The sequence below is a fragment of the Scardinius erythrophthalmus genome (assembly GCF_964197995.2).
Source record: "Scardinius erythrophthalmus genome assembly, chromosome: 6".
NCBI lineage: Eukaryota > Metazoa > Chordata > Actinopteri > Cypriniformes > Leuciscidae > Scardinius > Scardinius erythrophthalmus.
The window spans coordinates 42520002-42544659 of record NC_138226.1 but is presented as its reverse complement, the minus strand read 5'-3'; the positions used below and the strand labels follow the sequence as shown (position 1 = coordinate 42544659).

The 24658-nt window shown below is 37.6% G+C and overlaps 2 protein-coding genes across 3 annotated transcripts in view; both read left to right on the top strand.

Moving 5' to 3' along the window:
• Positions 1–5519, top strand: part of LOC308692709 (FERM, ARHGEF and pleckstrin domain-containing protein 1) — a 46184-nt gene extending 40665 nt beyond the window's left edge. For both annotated transcript variants that reach the window (XM_081368997.1, XM_081368998.1), the window contains exons 22-26: positions 833–942; positions 2154–2329; positions 2403–2510; positions 3244–3395; positions 5129–5519. In XM_081368997.1, coding sequence (XP_081225123.1) covers positions 833–942; positions 2154–2329; positions 2403–2510; positions 3244–3395; positions 5129–5204 — 622 coding nt within the window. In that variant the 3' untranslated portion in view covers positions 5205–5519. The remainder of the gene's footprint in view (positions 1–832; positions 943–2153; positions 2330–2402; positions 2511–3243; positions 3396–5128) is intronic.
• Positions 5520–8665: 3146 nt separating this feature from the next.
• The window catches only part of LOC308691961 (dedicator of cytokinesis protein 9), a 146641-nt gene continuing 130648 nt past the window's right edge, over positions 8666–24658 (top strand). The window contains exon 1 of the mRNA XM_081367573.1: positions 8666–9110. Coding sequence (XP_081223699.1) covers positions 8994–9110 — 117 coding nt within the window. The 5' untranslated portion in view covers positions 8666–8993. The remainder of the gene's footprint in view (positions 9111–24658) is intronic.

Sequence of the window (24658 nt, the reverse complement as noted above, 5' to 3'; positions counted from 1 at the left end):
ATGAGGACAGGAGAGGCGTCAGTCAAGTAACTTGCCTTACTTATTTGAAAAAGTAACTCAGATATTTTTATAGAAATTTGCATGCATTACTTTAATGCATTACTTTAATTGTTACTTAAAAATATAATCTGATTATGTAGCTCATGTTACTTGTAATGCGTTACCCAACACTGATTTTGACACTCAAAATAAAAAATCGAATTTTACTGAGGTTATTAAGGACTTTTCAGCTACAAAAACATTATGTCAAAAGTTATGTTATTTGAATATATTCATACATAAGCACAAATTTAAATGTCTATGTATTGACTAATGACCTAGTGATATTTGTATTTGGGGTCGGGGGGCCCTACTGCCCTACGGTTATCTACAGGTGCTCCTGCCCTCATGTCCCTCCGGGGTTCCCATACACTCTTCCAAATGGCGCTTTAATTCTCTTGACATGCTGAAAGACGTCGAGTGAAAATTGTACATAGAATGAAAGATGCAGATTACGAAGCTTGTTAGCTTGCTAATTTTGCTAAGAAACTATGCTTCAGATGGAGAGCTGTCGTTCCTAACAACAACTTTGCGATGCTGTTTGCAGATGTCGGTTGAAACTATTGTTTTGGGAAATGATGAATCGTTGAACTGCTGATAACGATGCTTTTGGGAAATGCACCCCAGTACAGTAATAGAAAGCAAGTCAACTGTGTAGTAATTGTGTACAATCTCACATCGCATCTTTGTTTTACACATTTTTAATTGATCGGTCCAGTACAGTTTCTTCACGAGATGCGGTCCATGTTTGATGGATGAATAAAAAAGCATTGAGGTTTCTTGTGTCTTGTAGTTCAGAGTCAGAAATGGAGAAATGGATGGAGGATTTGAAGATGGCGGTCGACATGGCTGAAGAGTCGAACGGATCGACCTCTGACCTCCTGACTCCCAGCAAGGATGTCAGTAAGTCACATATAATCCCATCACACATTCTGGACAAGTTTCTTACAAGATTTAATTACCATCAAATTCAAACTGACCCTATTACTTCAGTAATACATCTTCCTGCTTTCATCAAAATGTCATATTTTGCTGTGCTTCTGAATTGACTGTCCTTTGTTTTATACATTTATTTGAATGACTAATTTAATGACTAATTACAAATTTTCAGTGGGTAAAATCAAGTCCTGTTCTGCATTTCTTTTTCATTGAATATCCTTTTTCACTTTGAATATGTCACATTATGAAAGTGCAATGGGTTGCTCATACTTTTTTATGGTATATATTCCATTTTACATATATTTCAAGTACATTTTAGGATACTTTTAAAAAGAGTATTTATTATTGAAATAATATACTTTAAAAGAATACAGTTAGGTGTGAACTGAATGTAATGTTTTCAGACACTTATTTGCATGTTAACTGCAATCAAGTGAAAATGTATTATAGTTTAAATTTATATTACATGAAATTAGTTGAACTTTAGAGTGTTTTTGACCCACTTAAGTAGGACATTAATATATCTTTATTGAGTATGTAATTTCATAATTACTTCTATTGTCTTTGAAATATGGTTAAAGTTACTTCTGAATGTACTGACAAGCATTTATGATCAACTAAAATATACTTTAATGTCATTTCTATTGACACTTCTATGTCATGTACTTAAATATATTTGTAATCACACATTTGTACTGATAAAGTTGCGATTTAGTACATTTATGAACTTTAAATGTAATATTGAAAAACACACTACAGTTAAAATTATAATCAAGTACTTTCTTAGTATGTTAGTCAACACATCAAAATAAGTGTACTTCTTTAAAGCCCGACAAAAAATTATTAAAACATAATGATTTGAAATGCACTTTAAAGTAAAAGTTTTTAATTATTATTTTACCTTATTACAAAGTCTACTTTCTGTGTGTCAAGAAACAGTCATGAAAGTGTATCTCTTTAATTGCACTTAAGTGACCTCTTATTTCATTAATATTATTTGATCTGCATGCACAGTTTTTTAGTTTGATATTTTGAAGTGCAGTAGATCAGGTGTTTACTCAGGTAAATCAACTGTAGAAGTCGGAACATTTTGTCATATGTTAGCGTGTTTTATTAATGCCATGATTGAATGCCAAAGTTATGTGTCTCAGGATATATTCGTGGGTTTTTCCCAGAATCCTCAGGGGCGTCTGAAGGGGAGTCGGAAGAGGATGTTTGTGGGTCTCGAACATCTTTGCCTCGACACGGCATCAATTCAGCAAACACTCTTCATCGCGGCAACACTACGGCTCACGTGTGTTGGCATCGCAACACCAGCGTTTCCATGCTGGACTTCAGCATAGCGACAGAGGTACCAGTCCTACATCTGCACGATCACCAGTGTGAAAATCATCATCTTCATAAACTTCACTGTGTCCTTACAGAACAAGCTCTCAGGAAATCTGCTCAGAAAGTTCAAAAACAGCAACGGCTGGCAGAAACTCTGGGTGGTTTTCACCAATTTCACCCTGTTCTTCTACAAAACACACGAGGTAAAACGGCAACACTCACACACAGTGTTGGGGAAAGTCACTTTGAAAATTGCAGTAATTGCATTAGTTACTTTTTAAGAAAAGTAATGTGTTACATTACTTTTGTGTTACTTTTTCTGACCTGGTCTGAGCATTTTATAATAAAAAAGTGTTATTTTTGGGCAAATGTAAGGACACTTTCACGCCAAAATTGAAATAATAAGCCTCTTAGTCTTACTGACATTGGTCAATAAAGTGAGATTAAATGTATAAAAATATTTGTTTTATTTAACATATTTAATTATTGGAGGTTTTGCATAGTCTAATTTTGCATTTAACGGATTTTATTCATTTTGAGAAATATTGAATCTTTTTTGTGCAAGTGAGATGAGTAAATGCACGCTCACATTTAGTCTAGAACTACAATAACCATCATGTTCACACACACACACACACACACACACACACACACACACACACAGCGGCTCTGCGCTTACGATCTCTCTCAACATTGGGACAAGAGAGCTGTCAGTCAATAAATGGGAAAACAGAAAAATAGATATTTTGTTGTACATTTTAAAAGTAATGCATTACTTTACTAGTTACTTGAAAAAGTAATCTGATTACATAACTCAAGTAACGTGTAATGCGTTCGGCCTACACTGCTCACACAGGCCTCCCTGTGACTCTGTGAAAGTGTCGGATCTGTGTGAAATACCTGGACTCACGCTCACTTCTCTCTTCTCTCTGTCAGGACGAGTTCCCGCTGGCCAGTCTGCCGTTGTTGGGTTACACAATAACAGATGCTGGAGAGTCAGAAAACATCCACAAAGATCACGTCTTCAAACTGCACTTCAAATCTCACATTTATTACTTCAGAACTGAGAGTGAATACTTTTTCGAAAGGTACAGCAAAATTCATTATTTTACAGAGAAGTAAATGAATATGTTACTGATAAATCTATTAGTTTGGCAACACTTTATTTTACAGTGTCCTTGTTACATACAGTATATTAGATGTACTTCCTCTAGTAATAACAGTAAATTATGCATGATAACAAGCAACTAACCCGAAACATGTTGCTAATATTTATATTTCCTTGTTCCTTGTGTAACTATGCATTTAAGTACTGAGTAATATGAATTAACAACATGCACTTATATAGGGTTAGGATTAGGGTTATTGCATGTAATTATGTATTATTAGGGGTCGAGCACAGAAAGTGCATAGGCACCTATTGTAATCGTTAGTGCTCTTATTATTAGTATTAATACAGCCTATAGAACCGCATGTGGGAAGGTTACTGTATGAAATTTGGCACACGGATAGAGGAGAGTCTGAAATGTCACCAGAGCAAATCTGAGTCTCTAACTCAATCCCTGTAGCGCCACCAGCTGTCCAAAGTTGCACTCACATTTATGCTAATAACTTTAGACCCGTAAAGACTAGGAAAAAAATGTCATTTTCTGTGATGAACATTTTCCAAAAAAAAAAACTTTTTTGACAATTTTCAACAAAATTTAACCAGATCATCTTCACACCATGCCGACAAAAAGTTTTGGAATTCAAGGATTCGTCCTCGCTACGAACCGTAGCGCTAATAAAGGAATTTGACGAAGAGCACACCAAAAATGAGCGTGAGGCTTTATCTCCGCAACGCTTCAGTGAATTCTGACCGAACTTGGTGTGTGTTATGACCATAGACAGTATAAGAAGTGGACAGAGCATCTCATTGGAACTCAGTTGAGACAAGTGAAGCCCATTTTTAGCGAATTTTTAGGACTTCCGTTCCTGACGCGCAGACTCAAACCGACTCAAACAGAGCGTGACGACGTAGATGTGACGTGAGCAACCCATCTGTCTTCTAGTAGCTGTGCCAAGAGAAATCTGAATCATTCCCTTCCGAATCTCGCAGAGACGGAGAGTGTGAGTAGGAGCTGTCCATGAGCTAGGAGCAGGAGCAACTTTTGCTAGGTATTCTGATTAACTATTTTGTCATTTTGCCTCTACGTCTCCCCAATTGCCCGCCAGCTTCTCCTCCCGTCCATACGGTAATCTCTCTACTGTGCGACAGAGAGTCGGGTGGTTATGACGCAACCGTTAGCCTATTTTTACAAAAACTGCTTCTACGGGGCCATAGCACAAGCTACAAGGTAATGGAGCCTTTTATACATTGTCGTGTTTCTTTAGAAATAAATAATGGACAAATGGAGTCTTCAAACGCCTCAGATGTGAAGTTATTCGCTGTCAAAGTGACGCCAAAATGAATGGGAGTCAATGGAATGCTAACAGCAGGTGAAGTTCTGCTACAAGATGGTGGCACACGGCCGGCTTCAACTTCCGGTCGACTTCCTTCCCGCTTGATTCTGACCGAACTTGGTGTGTGTTATGACAGCCATGACCTGAGGCGCCCTGCACAGTTTCGGCACAGTGCCACCCGGTGGTCAGGAGATATGAAAAAAAAAGCTCTTATTGCTTATAACTTCTGAACGGTTTGGCCAAAAACTCTTCTGTGAAGCATGTCGAGTCGAACAATACCCAATTTCCCATTTCGGCCATTTTGGGCGTCGGCCATTTTGTCATGCATTTGTCTCCCTTAATGCTGTCAGACATGTTAATGCTTTTCATCTCTGTGCAGATGGATGACGGTGATCAGAAGTGCTACAGTCTCTGCCAGCAGAACCCGCTACCTGAACCGGACAGAACCGGACTGAACCGGACAGAACCGGACTGATCCTGCCGTCTGAACCCCACAGAAACTGCCATCTGACCTGGACAGAACACAACACACACCAACAGACCCATGCAGACATATATATATATCTCAGTGTGTGTGCTTTATGACAACGTCACTTCTGTGACTGACTTTTGTTTTTTAAATGACATAATATGACATTAAAGGGGAATGCCACCACTCGCTTAAGTTCAGAAATCAGCCTCAGGCAAGTTTTATTCCTGTCATTTGGAATTATGCCAAATTATTTGTGTGTCTAAAAGGTTCTTAAGCTACATTTTTATTATACACTCTTAAAAAAAAAAAAAAAAAAATATATATATATATATATATATATATATATATATATATATATATATATATATATATATATATATATATATATATATATATATTGCAGCAATGCCATAAAAGAACCATGTCTGGTTCCCAAAGAACCTTTCAATGATCAGTTCTAAAAATAACCCTTTTTTTCTTTTTGTGAAGAACATTTAAATATTTCAAAAAAAACTTTTTCCACTATAAAGAACCTTTTGCGCAGTGAAAAGGTTCCATGGATGTTCTGAACAGAACCTTTAATTCCAGTAAAGAACCTTTCTTTTTAAGCGTGAGTAAAAGAGAACGGGTCATGGAGGAATTATGGACTTCATTAAACAGCCTCAAATATTCCAAGGTGCTACGTTCATGATATTGTGTTTGACCATGACGTAAGGTTTATTAGCACACACATTTATAGCACATGTTGACATACTGAAGTCATTATCTGGAGAAACTGAAAGTGTTAATAAAGGCTCAGAGATGAAGAGAGGTGGAATTCCCCTTTAAACACACAGCTTTCCTCATAAACACAGAGGTGCTTTTGCGTTTCGTCCTCTAGTGTAAACACACACACACACACACACACACACACACACACACACACACACACACACCATGAACAAGCATTTCCTGCGTTTTTTTGTACTGGGCTTTTACAGGATCTCATTTTGTAAGCGATGTTTAATTGTTAAGCCGTAAGTGTCACTTGATGCCTCTAAGAGGAGGTAGATCCATTTCAGTGCCATGTTTTTATAGTGCAAATTTCTATGTTTCTATGTTTTAGACTTTGTTTCTATCAGCTGAAACCATGTTGGGTTCCTGAAGCCAATGTGCCAAAACCATTCTGGGTATCTCTGTTTGTTTCCATATTGGATCGAATGGTCAATGATGAAAAGGCATCTGGGATATAGAGGCAAGGGATACAATATATGAACCTTACAGTGTACATTTCTTTGCTGAGTTTATATTTATAGTGTTAAAGTGCCATAACGCATGACAATTGTTTTTCGCTACGACATTTATTCCGATCACCATGTAGCATTTGATAATGAAGAGAGGATATTTTATTATTCAAATCTGTGAGAAGATTGACACCCCACACTGTCATTTTTAAAAATATAATCTTCACCAAATTAAAAAAACATTCACCTTAGACACAATGAGCCACAGCTGTATATTACAGGTTAGTTTAGTCCACAGAAGTAAAGCTTTAAAATGTGCAGATAGTTTCATAAGGCCCAAACACTGCTCAAATGAAAGCGAAGAGAGGAGGAGGAGGAGGAGGAGAGAGAGAGAGTTTATTGGAAATGAAAGCAATAAAACCTCATTCCAGAAACGCTTGGCTTGTTCTTTCTGCAAGTGTTTCCTCAGCCTGCATTTCACATCATCAGTGATGTCACTCCACCAATCACAGACCAGATAGGCCTGAATACACACACACACACACACACACACACCACGCATATGCCATATACAATAATGGATGATATTTTGGTATATATGGATGATTCTTCAATAACTCAGGATCTGTTTGGTTTAAGTGGAAGTGAGAGAGGAGCACATCTCTGTCAGAGTAGACAGGCATAAATAAATTTATAATTATTCAAAAATTAACCCAATTTAATATTGTTTTCTCATTATTTGGAAGCTGTTTTAAAAGACACTATGAAACCACACAAAAGCCTATTTAGTAAATATTAATTCAGAAACAATTCATTATTTCAAATTCCAAAAAATGTGCAATATCAGTAGCCTATAATCACACAAAATAATATATATCACGATTATGTCAAATCATATGTTTTAAAAGTAATATTAAATAAATGAATGCTTTAAATGTATATAAAATTAAAACATCCATATTAAAATAACTTAAAATTTTTGTTCTCATTACTTGAAGGCTGTTTTAAAATATCATTATCAAACCATTTAGTTCATTTTCATTTACATTCTGTTCTCTCCACAAAGGAGAAATGTCATTATAGAATTATACACATTTTTTTTGTTATTATTATTTATTATTTACATTTTCTATTTTCATTTTTTTAAATGTATATTTAAATAATATATATATTTTTTGGGGGGTGTGTGTGAGTGTGAGAGAGTGTGTGTGTGAGAGAGTGTATTTGTGTGCTTATTTTGTTCATTTTATGTAGGCCTATTGTCTGTTTTTTTATTTGGACCTAAAGTTTGATGGTGACGAAACAAACCAACAAATAAGCACACGCATAAATACGACATAGTCAGAGTTGCCCTCGTGCCTCGTGGTGTTGTTGTCAGAGAGGATTTCCTCCTGTTCTCTTCTCCTCTAATGAGATTTCACACACAGGTTTCGCCTCCCGCTGAGATTCACACACACTACACACACTGCTGACTGGAGACTGTGCTCGTCTGACCAGTGAAAGTCAAACCAGGACTAAACTTCAGTCTCGGAATGTCCTCTGACTTCTGAAATGATGCGAATCACTCGTATTCTGCTACTGTAGGTGTTTAATTAAAGACCAGTCGGGGTAGCGGATGAACGAGTCCTACTATGGCGAACACTCATGAATATTAATGTTCACGCTAGGATATAGGCTATTTTTTATTTATTTTTTTATTTTATTTTTATTGGTTTTAAATAATTACAACTACAGTCAAGGGTGTACATTGAGTAAAAAAAAAAGACAAATATATAAAGAAACAGTGACAAACTTGAACAAATTTGACAAAAAGTGAAATAAAAATGTGAAAATGTTAAAAAATCTAAACAAATGTTGCAGCTTTCTTATTTTTATTTTGAACATTATGTTTAGGTATTGTTGAGTTTCTGATCTTAAAATGAAAAACAAAGGCTTATTTCCTCCAAATTTACAATTATGAACAGGCTACTACATTTAGCTAAAACAAAGAGGTCGCAGATTAAGTAAAGGAACAGAAATCTAACCAAAAACAAACTGAATGAGGACAACTCCAAAACAAATGATTAAATGTTTCATCAATTAGACCACAAAATGTGTCAATATCACAATTAAATCAAAGGTTCATGAATAATATCTAGTCGGGATGACGGATCTCCTTCGCTCATGAATATTAAGCAGCAAAAACTACGTCACATTAAAACTCGTAAATGCGCTGCTGTCTGAGGAGAGGAGGGAGCTCAGACTCGACGGTGTGTGTGAGTGTGTGTTAAACCTCCCACAAACAGAAACACACGGACACGAGAGAGCATGACAGCACGGGAAAGCGCTTCACTCACACCTCAGGAACTTCCAGGAGACTTTAAACCTCCGGGAATACGGAGTAAAGGATATATCGCGGTTATCTGAACATGAGAGTTAACGGTTGCGGCAGCAGAGCGAGGGCTTTTAAATCTCGGGCTCTCGCGCGCCTCTAGAAAACGGACTTTGAATGGTTTTTAATTGATTTTTTTAGCAGTCCACTGGAAGTTAATGAGAGTTTGTAGTGCGGAATGTCGATGCCGGCTCACACGGAGACTCGCAGGTTCACCCGCGGGCTCAGTAAGCCGGGCACGGCGGCCGAGCTGCGGCAGAGCGTGTCGGAGGCGGTGCGGTCCTCGGTGCTGGTGGTGAGTAGCTGTCGGTCACACACTCAAAGTGGACTTTTTGTGCCGTTTGTACTGTGGCGTGGTGGTTACACACTGAAAGTGCTGCCATTAAAAGGTTGTGGGTTCGAATCAGACGCCAGATGACTGTAAAGGGCTGAGCCTGTCACAAGTGAAACTTTGGGTAACACACACAGTTTGAGTGTTATATTGTATCTGTTTGATTTGATGTCATGTCACGTGCACAGTGCTGCACTGCACTGGAAGAAAAACTCATGAGAAGAATCAATCAAATGCATGACAGAAGTTATTAATAAGTTAATATACAGGCCTGCCTACACTTACAGTCAAAGTAAAAACATTTGTAATGTTTTTAAAATAAGTCTCTTCTGCTCACCAAGGCTGCAATTATTTGATTAAAAATACACAAACCTAGTAATATTGTGAAATATTATTACAATTTAAAACAGTTGTTTTCTATTTTAATATATTTTAAAATATAATTTATTCCTGCGATCAAAGCTGAATTTTCAGCATCATTACTCCAGTCTTCAGTGTCACATGATCCTTCAGAAATCATGATTTGTGATGATTTGATGCTTAAAAAAAACATTAATTATTATTATTAATGTTGAAAACAGTTGTAATTTCTTTTTTCAGGATTCATTGAGCATTTATTTGAAATATAATCTTTTGTAACATTAAATTCAATTGAATTCATTCTTGATGAATACAAGTATTGCCCCCCCCCCCAAAAAAAAAAATAAATAAATATAAATATAAAAATAAATAAATAAATAATCATAAATGTTTCTTGATCGTTAAATCATCATATTAGAGTGATTTCTGAAGGATCATGTGACACTGAAGACTGGAGTAATGATGCTGAAAATTCAGCTTTGATCACAGGAATAAATTACACTTTAACAATATATTCACATAGAAAACAGCTGTTTTAAATTATAATAATATTGAACAATAATGTATTTTTAATAAAATAATTGCAGCCTTGGTGAGCAGAAAGATTTCTTTTATAAACATTAAAAATCTTACCGATCCAAAACTTATGACTGGTTGTGTTTATATATATATATATATATATATATATATATATATATATATATATATATATATATATATATATATATATATATATATATATAGACATAAAAAAAATACATTTAAATTAGAGTTTACAGATTTAACTCTTTAGATGAACAAGTCTCAGAATAAAATCAGGCATGGATGCAGGTGGTTGTTTATGAGGGCCAATTTTACATTTTTACTTATTACTAATTGAGGGAGAGTTCATGGACTGAGTAGGAATAACTAATAAATGCTTTGTTGTGTGTGTGTGTAATATTATCCTGAAGGATGGTTCCAACTTTCCTTGAACATTGTTTGGATACAGAAATGGACTTCATCCAAGCCGTTGACAGGGAAAGAGAGTCAGAAACACACGGTCGCTCCTCGGTGTGATTTAGTATTTGTGTATCACGGAGAGGATGTGTGAGAGAGAGTGTGTTTCTGCAGGACAGTGTGAGCCGGCGTGCTACACAGTCTGTGTGATGCAGTGGCTAAAGATCTGGATCGGTAATTAAAGTGTTGAGCCCTGAACTGAGTAAGAATCTTAACCTCAGGGAAGATGACTGACCCTACGCTGTAAGTCGCTCTGGATAAAGGCCTCAGCTAAATGACTACTTACTTACTTATGAGTGTTCTTGCACACTTCAGGTGTTCCCTCTGAACCCAACAAACCCCTTCGGCAGGAAGTGACTTGAGTCCGGACTTGTGTGAATGAGTCATTGAAACTCAACTTTTGTTGTTTAACCCTCTGGAGCTCTTTGTGTGTCGGTCAAAAATGACCGAATTTTATACTTTTTTTGTCAATAAAATTCATATACTATAGTTTGATAATGTTCTTTATTTAATATTTAGTATTTTTAGGGGATTTTTTTTATACTAAATCATATTTACGCTGTATTTATAATCCGTTTATTCACTCTCTGAGGAGCATAGACCTGAACATTTAATTTCCAACTTAAACTGTCATAAATCTTGTTTGCTTTAAAGCACAGACTTAAGTTTGATCTCTTTTCAAAGACGATATTTACGAATTAAATGAGGTATAATTCGAAAGCTCACAAACTCAAAATTCATCCTGTGAAAACCGTTTTGAAATTGGATGTAAACCGGACTCTACATTATTTTACCAGGCTCCTCCCCTAGTGGGCGGTGTCAGGTTTCATATTACAAAATTAATTTTAACTACTTTATAATCAAAACCTTTTCTAATCTTTACAAAACGCATATTGTCGGAAAGGTCTGAGTCTCAAGGTTCCATATCTTGTGATTGAAGTGGTATTTGGACAGAAATGTATTAATTTGTTACAGGAGAATGCATCAAAAACTAAATTCCAATGGCTATTTTTGGTACAGCGCCTAAACAAAATCTCATAGGAACTTCAATTTCTGTGATATCAAATTCAAATTTGCATCACAACTTGGTTAGACATATGGCTTTGATTTTAGAGTAAAATAATTTTGTAAAATACATATTTTATCTAAAATAATAAATATTTAGTACAGTACATTTGATTTACAGCTAATTTAAACGTCCATAACTTTTTCATACTTAAATTTTTTTAAGTGCTTTCTTCTTTAAAACAAGACCAAACTTAGGTCTATATATTCCAAAGCATTCTTGAATTACAACCATTTAAGTTTGGATAGTTCACAAGTCTGTGTGTAGAATAGCATACTAGCACACCTACTGATTATGCAGTATGCATACTGGACGCATGGTATACCGGGATAGCATTTGCCAAAAATTGCTCAGTATACAACAGAGCACAATGAGTAAAAGATCAGCCTCATGAGAAAACACAAGTTGTTTCGTATGAGATGTGATTTCTACGGAAACATAGATAATGTCCATGTCAGCTGTCAGAGCAGATCGTACAAAAATGTACAAATTAGATCATTCAAACTTAATTCGGATTAGCCACCAATTTGCCAAAGTGCAAAATAGTTACAAATGGCCAAACTCATAAAAATAAAGGTTCTGTATTGCCATCAATGTTTTTAATGAAGAACCGTTAACATCTGTGGAACGGTTAGGTTCTTTATAGTCGAAAAGCTATTTCAGATTGTTAAAATGTTCTTCACACACAATTTTTTTTTTTGCATCGCTGTGAAAACCCGCTTTTGGAAGCTTTTAAGATTGCATGTTGGAAATATTGAATCCCACATCTTGATATAGTTATTTTTGCTTTAAAATAAGGTTGTTACAATGACAGAAGGATAGATAACAGTGAAATTGCACAATTCTCCAATTTCAACATGCTAGCCAAACTCAGTTATCAAGCTCATGAACACAAATGAACAGACAGTAATAAAGTAAGAAAAAAAGAAAACAAATAAAAAGCAAAAGGACAAATAAATACAATAGAGCAAAGATACAAGTGTGCAACAATTGTGTTTATGTGGGTCCTTGGCACAACAGGCATTTTGACATGACTTTGTGTATTTGAGCGTTTAAGTGCAATAAACAAGACAATAATCCCAAATTTCTACTGGTTGTTACATTTCTAATATCGTCCGTCCCTATACTTGAATGTGCAATTCGGAAAGTGCAAAATAAAGCTTTTGCTTCCATGATGGTGACTGGACTCTGCCTCTGGTCATGTGACAACAATGTAGCATAGAAATGTTTATCGTTCCATATATTGCTTTCTGTTTCATATAAATATAAGGCAAATATATTGGCAGCTTTGAACCTTCATATAAATATAAGGCAGTATACATGCTAATCTTACACAAGCTAGGAGAGACCATCTGAAGATCAGAACTGTCAGAATGAAGCAGGAATGTGTGTGTTCACACACGCTTACATTCCTGCATTATACATGTACATACAAATGAAATGAGACCGTGTCACAGAACAAAGGCTAGATTGTGTCTCATTTGCATGGTTTGTGCTCTGACAGGCCTCTGAACACGACTGTATTGTGTGTTAGACCCACAGATGTGTGTTTAGGCGTGTAAACTGTATGTATGGCTGTATTTATTTTGCGCTTTATCTAGAATCGGGTGTTCGGTTTGATTCAGTCCAACCCACTCCACTCTGCACAGTGAGATGGATTGATTGTGAAATCCTCCTCTCTGATGTCTTCAAGTAGATATGAGTTTTGTGTTTCATATCGTATACTTGAAACAATGTTTTTGCATTTTCTGAAGTGCAGTGTGCCTGTGCAAAACTTGTTGTGGGTGGTTGCCAGGGTGTTGCTAGGTTGCTTTTGGATGTTCAAAGTTCAAGGATCAAGTCAAGTTTTTAAAGTCCCCCGTGGTAAAATTTTTGTTGTTTATGTCTTTGTGGTGTTTTTAATATGTTTTAAGAGAAACATTCATAATTCAACACCATTGCTGAGTATTTTCTCCTTAAAACTGCAGTGAACCAAAGACAGTCTCAAAAACACGTTTAGAAATCGCTGGTGTAGGTCTATCTTTAAGTAATCATTAAAAATCATATCCCCTATGGAGAAAATGACTGGGATTTTTACTTCCTGAACCTAACTATTGCACTCTATAAAAATTATAATTCATTTTATTTATGGGACACCTTACAAATAATGAGATACATGAACAATGAATAAAAATAAGAATAAAAAAATACTCAAAACATCAATCAGAATAAGATAATCTTAAAAAAAAAAAAAGAAAAGAGTTTTAAGATGTGATTTGAAAATTGAAAGACTATAACTATTACATATGTCTTTATCTTTAGTGGCAAGGAAAAATCCCCTTATGTGAGCGACACATATGAGGTGTTTCTCCCTCATTTCTGCTTCAAGGTCTTGATAAATTGTGGCATTTCTTTGTTGTGTAGAATCCAGTATTCCCGTAATACTCGTCTTCTGTCCAAACACACCGCACCTTCCTTAAAGAATGATCGACTGTTACGTACGTCAGCTGACCTGTAGCCTAAATGAGAAAAAAACATTTCCATTGCAGTTTTGTGAAATATTCCTTTTTTGAATTGCCTGAAAAACCACCTCATGCGAGCGTAAACATGTTTTTGCGATATATGGGAGGTTTTTGCGAAATTATTTGCGCAATTTGAAGGGTAATAGAAACGTGGCTAATGAAAGTTTATACTGACTTTGTGGAAAATTTGTTCTAAAGGCAACAGATAATAAACAGAAGAGGGCCCAGAACTGAGCCCTGAGGCATGCCACTTGTAATCTGAGATGTCCGTGATTACATTTTTTAAATTTAGATGAACTGAGTCCGACGCGATATGATCTTTAGAAACCAATCGAGAGGAATACCAGTGATTCCAATGGAAATCAACCTCTCTGATAAAATACTATGTGAAATGGTGTCAAAAGCTGCACTTAAATCAAGAAGAAGTCCAGTATTCGTAGCCATCAACAAATCATTAGTGAGTGACTTTAATAAGTGCTGTCTCCGTGCTACGATATGAACGATAGGCGGACTGAAATAGCTATGTTTACACTGTAGGAGTAGTGATGCTGATTTTAACCAACACTACTACGACTAATAAAACCTGCTGTATTTCAGGGTTCATTTCTGCTGTGCACTGTGATCAGATCTTCTGTGTGTGATAGTCATCTGGCTGGATTTTTATTTATGCTTTTGACTAATCATGGACTTTGTTCGGGGAGGCATTAGGCAAGTGGCTTAGTGGCTTTGGAAAAGATAAGCACACGGTTGCTTGAAGGGTTATGTTTACCCCCAACATTCACCAGCAAGCCTCATTTAATAACCAGACCTGATAAAAATATTGCCCTTAAAATGAACTCAGTCTATCATGAGTTCTGTGTTGGCACATCAAGTATATGATGTCATAATAACAAAGGCATGTATTTTAATCAGGCATTTTTTTAGTGTGCTGAAATCATCTATGTTTTGCTTCGTCTTCAAACCAATTATAATTATACATGCATCACTCCTCCAAAACACAAACACCTGCCTGTTGACATCACCAACACACAGATGTGTGCTTAATGATGAAGTCAGCTGGGTACATGTCTGGCTACTATAATGGCAGTGCTTGCATTACAGCGTTCAGTAACTGAGACTACATCTACTGTATTACGGATACATTTGAAAAAGCATCTTTTCTCTACGTTTTGGCCTTTTGTTTACACTTTTGCTGCGAAAACTGTGCTTTTTGAAGTCGCTCTCCAAACGCCATTTTTGCATGCACTGTGAAAGCAGATGTATTTGAAAACGATGACACGTTTAGTCATGTGACACATCTTTTACAGATATCCATGAATATCTCAGGGCTCTACAGTGCGACCCGATCAGGCCCGGTTCTGCAGTCGTGCTGATAATAGCCTATTATAATAAAACTAATAATAGCATATTAGTGAAACAGATTTGGCAAAATATATTGTGTTTGCGCTCTGGAGAGCGTCAAAGTCTATTTCTATTTACGACGTGTTTCGCAGCGTTGAGCAATCACAGACGCAATGCAGGTTTTTAAGTTGATACACTCACCACTCAAAACGCCAGAGTTCTTGTCCATTCTCGCAAATCCTCTCATTATAACAAAAAAAATGTAGAGATGATGTTATTAAGAGATTCAGATATCTGATTGTCAGAAACGGGGTCGGAAATTATCATGGGCTTGGTGCAAAAAATGCCTCCAAAATTTAAATAAATGGCACCTAAATTCGAGACATGGCTGCAAAAAAAATCCCCTGTATGAGTTCTTGTTTTTAGTATTTTTAATATTAATATGATAAGCAAAATCACATGAGCAAGAATGCTGTTTCCCCTCCAAATATTCCCCAAAAATAGGCCTATATAAAATGTGATGTTGATTTTATACAACAGTTTAATAAACAAGAAGTTAACATTAAGTGACTTGCATTTTAAGCACAACACTGTCTCTGTTTCATCATTGAAAATAATTCCAATCAAAGTCACAGCTGAGCCGCGCCGCATCTCTGAGCAAACACACAGCCGTGATTCTTTGATGAATGAATCGACTTTTTGAACGAATTGGGTGAGTCAATGATTCAGTGACCAGTTCATAAACACAGTGGCTGCATCCGGAATCGCATACTTCCCGACTATAGAGTAGGAATCTGCGAGACTGTTCGACTCGTCGATTAACTGATGCTGCTGCTGCAAGACCACTTGGAAATACCAGTCGTTTACATTTAGTTTTTTTTGCATATTTAATGTTTTGCTTTACATTTTTACAAAGGCTATGTTTAAATTACTATCATGTAAATGTTTCAATTTAAAATGAATAGCTATATTATTTTGAAAACTGTAAATCTGGGGTGGAAAACAAAATCATTTCATTTTACCTCAGATTTACCTCAAATGACCTTTTCAGTTTTCTTCTATGTCATGTCAAACTAATTAAGTTTGCTTATAGGCCTGCTACACTACCGGTTATGAGGGACAATACAGAATGACATTTTATATCAGATTAAAGGAGACACTTGAGCAGTTGCTATATCAACATCCTAACGAAGAGAACACGCTTAAATAATGTAGTTGTCAGTACATGTCAAGCTTTTCTTGCAATTTTGCCGCCCTTCATTGTAGCAAACAATACCTTGACATGCTGACTGAGGAAATCTGTTTATAATAGGCTATTAGGGTTGATCTTACTGGTCCTGAGCAGCCTGTTGACTCAGGTGATTTGAATAAATATGTCTATAATGGCTAACGTTGCTTAAGTGAACGCTTAAGTTTAATATACAATGATCATAATGCAGGGCAAGCACATTGCATGTCTGTGACCTATTTTAGGCAGCATTCAGTATCGGATTTGACTGTTTATAGACTAAGTAGTGTGTGGGGTGGTTGAGGTTTAGACTAGTCGACTAGTTGGATGCAAAATTGACATTTAAACGTTTATGAAATTAGTCACTGCACACGTCCTTACTAGGCTATATAGTAGGCAAAAAACAGTATATGACAAAAGAAGTATGTCTGAATTCACAGTACTCATATCGCCCTGTAATGGAAGGTTGATTTCAGTCATTGATCAGAAGGGGCTCCTGAAGAAATGCAAGCGCAGAGTCTGTTATGGGCTGTTCACTTTCAGTGTCGCTGAGGATAAATGTTACAATCTTCATATTACATTCTTGCAAAGATGACAGAAAATGTGCTGCAGTTGCTGTCCTCGTGCGGCAAAACATGGGGCAGACATGGAAAACACGATTGAGTAATATCTTATGAAATGATTTAAATGATTTCTGATGTTTTAGTGTGGACGAGAAACTTCCATTTTGAATCTGAAACACCGTTTTTACATCTGGATAATCGTAGCCGCAGCATGAACTGTTGTCCAACCGTTGGACATTGATGAACTCTGTCTGTTGTGTGTGTTTATAACATCTGAAGAGCGATGTGTTACGGCTCTGGTGTGTGTGTGTGTGTGTGTGTGTGTGTGATGCTGGTGGTGATTGTGGGAGAGAGTCGGGCAGAGATGGAGACGAGGGACTGGTCATCCTGGTTCCCACTGATCTCTCTCTGCCAGCGTTACAGATGCATTGTTCAGTGACTGACCTCCAACACACACTTCCTTCCTCACACACACACACTCACACATTACAGCTGCTCTTGATGATTACCCGCCTCAGCTACACACCCTTCAGGGAAACACACACACACTACAGCTGTTCTTGATGACCAGCCTCAGCTACACATTCTGCAGACACACACACACACACACACACACACACACACACACACACACACACACACACACACACACACACACACACACACACACACACACACACACACACACACACACACACACACACACACACACACACGCGCACACACACACACACACACACACACACACACACACACACAGACACGCACACACAAGTGAGTATGCGTGTGTGAGTGTACATTGTGTGTGCGTGTGTGTGCGAGTGAGTGTACTGTGTGTGTGTGTGTGTGTGTGTGAGAGAGCGAGTGTCTGTGTGTGTGTGTGTGTGTGTGTGTAACTGTCTCTGTGAGTGTGAGTGTGTGTGTGTATGTGTGCTCGTAAGTGTACTGTGTGTGAGTGTGCATGTATGAGTATGCTGTGTGTGAGAGTGTGCGTGTGTGTGTGCTTGTGCGTGTGTGTGTGTGAGTGAGTATGTTTGTGTGTGTGTGTGTGTGTGTGTGTGTGTGTGTGTGTGTGTGTTCTTGTGTGTGTGTGTGTGTGTGTGTGTGTGTGTGCGTGCGTGTGTGTGTGTGTTCTTGTGTGTGTGTGCGTGTGTGCGTGTGTGTGTGAGTACGTGTGAGTGTCTGTGTGAGTGTGTGTGTGTGTGTTTATGAGAGTGTATGTGTGTTTGTGAGAGTGAGAGTGTGAGTGTTTGTACTATACAGTGTGTTTAGATCTATAGCGTGTCATTGATCGCAGGTCAGTGTTGTGTTTTTGCCTGTGGTTTGGTGTAGCAGTTCATCCGACCACAGTGCTTCTCTATGGAAATGACTGTGCGTGTGCGTGTGTGTGTGTGTGTGTGTGGGATAAGAACGATATTTTGCATAAAGAAAATGAAACGTGTATTTTAGATCCATTAAAATTGTATCTGCTTTACATCATGGCATCGTCTTTCTAAGAATTAAGTGCCTATAAGGATGGGGGGGGGGGTGTTTAATTGTCACAATAAAATGTTGTAATGCACAAAATGCGCTATAGTAAGCTTAATTTTTCATGCAAATTATAATGGCTATTTTGGGGTTTTTGGGATGAACTATGACTTGTCCATATGGTTATATGGTTGACCATAGGTTTATCTAAGACTTTTTATGAGCTAAAATAATCAGACTTTTTATACTCAACATTTTACAGATTTTTAGTAGAAATGTGAGTAAAAGTAAAAATAATTTAAAAATAATTATTACGAGAGCAATGATGGATCCATATCCCAGACCACAGGATTTTCCTTTAGTCAAATCAGTCATACACTAGTCATACTCATTTGAATGTTGAGAGAGTGTGTGTGAGTGAGTGAGTGAGTGAGTGAGTGAGTGAGTGAGTGAGTGAGTGAGTGAGTGAGTGAGTGAGTGAGTGAGTGAGTGAGTGAGTGAGTGAGTGAGTGAGTGAGTGAGTGAGTGAGTGAGTGAGTGAGAGTGTGAGTGTTTGTGTGAGTGTGAGAGCTCAAACATGACAATCTGGGGCTCAGGTCAGGAAGCAGACCGACTGGCTAAACTGACTGTCTGCTGTCTCGCGTCACCAAGCTCAGATAAATCCCATCACATAGAGCCTCTTTCACCTAGCTATCATCATATAGAGACTGTGTCTGTTCCACGAACTAGGAAATACAAAAAACGTTTAAACCCATACAAGGGTAAAATTTTGATTGATGTTCAACAAATAATAAAAAACAGATATAATACAGATGAGCAAATGCTAAAGCTCGGGTTGCTGAATATTCGATCCTTTACTTCTAAAGCACATATTGTTAATGATATGATTACAGATTATAACCTAGATGTGCTGTGTTTGACAGAAACCTGGCTAAAACCAAACGATTACATTACTTTAAATGAGTCCACCACCCAAGATTACTGTTATAAACATGAGCCTCGTCTGAAACGCAAAGGGGGTGGTGTTGCTGTAATTTATAGTAATATCTTCAGTATTACTGAGAAGTCTAGTGTCAAAAATAATTATATTGAAGTGTTAGTACTTAATGTAACACTATCTAGTGTAAATGATAAATCACGTTTGAGATTTGTGCTAGCTACTGTATACAGGCCACCAGGGCACCATACAGAATTTATCAAAGAATTTGCGGACTTTCTATCAGAATTAATATTGACTGCAGATAAAGAACTAATTGTTGGTGATTTTTAATATACATGTAGATAACGAAAAATATTCTGAACTCAATTGGAGTTAGACAACACGTGTCAGGACCTACTCATCGTCGTGATCATACTCTAGATCTAATATTATCACATGGAATAGATGTTGATGCCGTTGAAATTCTGCAGCAGAGCGATGACATCTCAGATCATTATCTAGCCTTGTGTAAATTACATTTAGCCAAGGCTGCAAAGCCGACTCCGTGTTTCAAATATGTGAGACCTATCACTTCTGCCACTAAAGATTGCTTTATTAATAATCTTCCTGATCAGTTTCATCATCTCAGCATCTCAGATAGCTTAGAAGAACTCGATATTGTGACAGAAACTTTTAACTCTCTCTTTTCAGGCACTTTAGACACAGTTGCTCCATTGCGCTTAAAGAAGATTAAAGAAAATAGTCCAACGAGCACACTCGGGCCCTTAAGAGAGCAGACAGAAAAATGGAGCGTTGCTGGAAGAAAACAAAACTAGAAGTTTTTTGCATTTCATGGAGAGAGAGTGAGATTGCATACAGAAAGGCCTTAAAAGCTGCTAGATCTGCTTATTTTCAACACTCTTAGAAGAAAACAAACACAACTCTAGGTATTTATTTGAAACAGTGGCTAAACAGCACAGCAGTAATGACTTTACAGAGGGAGAGAGAGAGAGAGAGAGAGAGAGAGAGAGAGAGAGAGAGAGAGAGAGAGAGAGAGAGAGAGAGAGAGACAGAGACAGAGAGAGAGAGATGGGGTTTGCTTCTCTCTGTTGTTTCTATAGCACAAATATATCGATACCTGTCTGAAACATGATATAATAGACCTTTATGGTACAGTATAACAAATGTCTTTAGCATTTCAAGAGGTCTTTAATTTGAGGATGGAAAAACAGGAATAAGCCTAATATGTCTGGCTGTGAAAAGGCTGTGATTTCATTAAATAAATATGAGCACTGCATCTTTCAAAGTCAAACTCGGCGCTGTCGCGTCTTCAACAGGCTTGCGGTGTCAGTCAGTAAATACATCACATGATCTACTGTTGTAAGAGTGCATGTTGAATGAGCCGCAGTACACAGTAATAATGCACAGGCACTTCAAAATAAGAGTCCCACTGTACCAAGACTAACATCATTTAACACAAATTATTCAGGATACAGTAGATTTTACTAGTGAACCTGTTTGGGGTGGAAAAAGTATTTGGCAAGCCCTGCATGCACACTCACACTCTCACACACACTCACACTCTCCCTCACACACACACACTCTCCCTCACACACACACACACACACTCTCACTCTCACACACACTCACTCACTCACTCTCACACGCACTCACACTCTCACTCTCACACACACTCACACTCTCACACACACTCACACTCTCACTCACACACACACACACTCACTCACACTCTCACTCACACACACACACTCACTCACACTCTCACTCACACACACACACACACACACATTCACACACACACACACACAAACTTGCATGCACTCACACTCTTACTCACAAATACACTTACACTCACATCCGCACGTACACGTTCATACACTCGCATGCACTCACACATACACTCACTCACACTCACTCACATACACACGCGCGCACACACACTCACATCCAGAGTCTGGATGACTGACTGGTGTTTGGCACAGACTCTTATGATGTGTGTGGATTTTGGACTGATATACTTGACTCGAGTTGCTCAGTCTGGCGAGGGCTTAGTTTAGACTTGTCTCAGAGATACAGTCTTAAGCCAGGATTATTTCTCTCTCTTTCACACACACACACACACACACACACACACACACACACACACACACACACACACACACACACACACACACACACACACACACACACACACACACAACCTGTGAGATATTTCCCACACACCCAGCTCTAGTTTCAGCCTCAGACAACACGTCTACCGCTCATTCACTGACTCTCTGTGAGCGGATCTTAAATCACGAGCTCTAATCTCATTAGTTGGCTTTACAGGAGGAAAGTCTTTACCAGTCTCTGCTATTACAACAGTACAAGTACACCTCAAGTTCATTTTAATAAGGCAACTTGAGTTCTGGTGTCTATCTTCCAAATTTCCTTTATGTAGCTAATATCAGTGTACTAGTATTATATATTATTTCAAGACTTCTTGGGACTAAATTGGATTACTTTGTAATGTTTCCTGGAAATAAAGTAGATTTGAAGTCAACTTCTACTACGTACACTACTCAGGATTAGTGACGTGTCTTTTTTGTTTATAAATTAAAATTGTCAAAAAAATCTAGTATTATACGGCAAAATATAACACCATAACAACAACTCAAATTTTGCATCCCTGTTCAAAATGAAGCAAACACACGATGTGAAAAAGTGTTTAATATGCCACCCTGTCAAAATACTAAACACAACTATAATACAATACTAAGAAAACTTGATGATACTTTTATTTAAGCATACATTGATCAAAAGATTAAGTACATGAATTGGCCTTGTGTATATACTTAGACTTGTCGGTATACTTATGCCAAGTCCCCCTGTAGTCAATAATTGTGTCCCTTAAAACTCATCTTTGATGAACAAAATGACATATTTAAACATTTTTGGTTCACTGCAGTTTTAAGGAGGAAATACTCAGCAATTAGCCTAGAAAACTAGACGCACCCTAGCGGCAGCAAATGCATTTTGCAGCCAGTGTCGTCCAGCAACTCTCCGTTGGCTTGCGAGCTGGAAAAACCAAACTCTAGTCAGGCCAATCACATCGTGTATAGAGTCGGTGGGTGGGCTTAACATGATGACGGCAGAGTTGTGACGTGAATTCTCTGCTACTTGAAAACAAAGAAGAGCTGCTGCCGAACAGCGGTCTCTCGAATCGGCTTTGGCCGCGACTCTGGAAGAGTTGGAGTTAAGCTTTACTTTGAGAAAAGAACAAAGAACGGCACTGAAGTCATTCTTAAAGGGTAACTCTCGCCAAATTGCAACCTAGGCTATTTTTGTTAATCTACCCGAATGATCTCAAAGTCAAAGTATCTTTATTTGTCTCCCCAAGGATACATTTATTTTGGACATAGAGAAATTGCTGCAAGAGTTACCACAGAGACACAACACAAGCACAGGGTTAAGACAGTTAAAAAGACAAAAAATACATTTAGGCTACTCAAAGAGCTGTGCAAATTGCAAATTACCATTTTCTATAGGCTACTTGTGCAAAAGTAATATCATGTCTATCATATCCATACATACATTCAATCACAGATATACAGTACATTAAAGAATTCATAGTCACACGTTCATCGCTGCTCATTTATGAGCTTAACTGAGAGAGGGACAAATGAGTGCTTATACCTGTTGTATTTGCACAGAGGAACCCTGTACCTCTTTCCTGGGTTTAATAGCTCAAACTCTGAAAACAACACACGAGAGTTATCAGGCAGAATGATCTTAGCTTGCCTGATTGCTGAATGCAACGTAATGAACTGAGCTTTCCATCTTTACTCTCCTCCTGTTACGTTGCATTCGGAGATCGACTACTTTTGACTGACAAAATTCCACCCACGGAAACACTAACTGATAAAATGAGTCGTACAAAATCTTTCTTTTTAGTAAACCCTGTGTACACAAACAGTGTTGTCAATGCTGGAGTTCATGTGTAGAGCCCCTGGTGATACTTCAAGCACAGTGTCATGTTGTGTCGAGCCTTCTTAGTGTTTTAAAAATAGCGATTTTGATGCTATCACTGTAGTGCCCCTTGCACTCACATTCACAAGGCAATTTGACCAAAAACGAAAATACGATCAATCTTAAAAGTGGCGTTTCCATTCTAATTATGCTTTTACACGAATGTTTGACTCGGGTAGATTAACAAAAATAGCCTAGGTTGCAATTTGGCGAGAGTTACCCTTTAAAAAAGGAAGATGTGTTCGGAGTTTTGCCGACCGGATACTGCAAAAGTTCATCTATCCACTAGCTCCGCTGGTGGGAGAACGCTCTGGTTGGTTGTAGCGCTATCCTATTACGTGTAGAGGGAATTTGAAAGACAACCGTGTTTATCCCGCCCCTCAGTTTGAGTCCTGCCAATGGTGTGTTCCCAGACCCAACATATTAATGTGGGTCTGACTGGTCAGGCTACTCACCAATGGTGTTGACTCATGAATTTACACATGGTTTGTCTTAAAGGTGACATATTATGCCCCTTTTTAAAAGATGTAATATAAATCTATGGTGTCCCCAGAATGTGTCGGTGACATTTCAGCTCAAAATCCCCCAGATCCTTTATTAGAGCTTGCAAATTCGTTTGACCTTTAAAGCATATACTATTGTAATATAATTTTAAAATATTAAAAACACCACATAGACATATAAACAACATTAAAAGCTTGATTTTCACCACAGGGGGACTTAAAGAACATGAAATGGCCTAGTATAATTTTAAGTATATCTCATAAGCCCTATTCGCATGGGATAAGTATTACCTGGTGACCTCTAGTAATTTGTAATAATTGCGGAGTTTGTCTGTGATCTTAATCCCGTGCGAATCGGTCATGTCTGTAATTTGTAAAGTAAAAATTCCCCTGCAAATGACCTACCATATTTCGACGAACACCGAGGTCCTGTGAGTCCCGTGCGAATCGGCATCTCTGTGATATGGCGTGGTCGTTTATAATTTTTTTAAGGTTTTTGTTTCCTGTGCGCTTTTTTATCCATCTTTCGCGAAGAA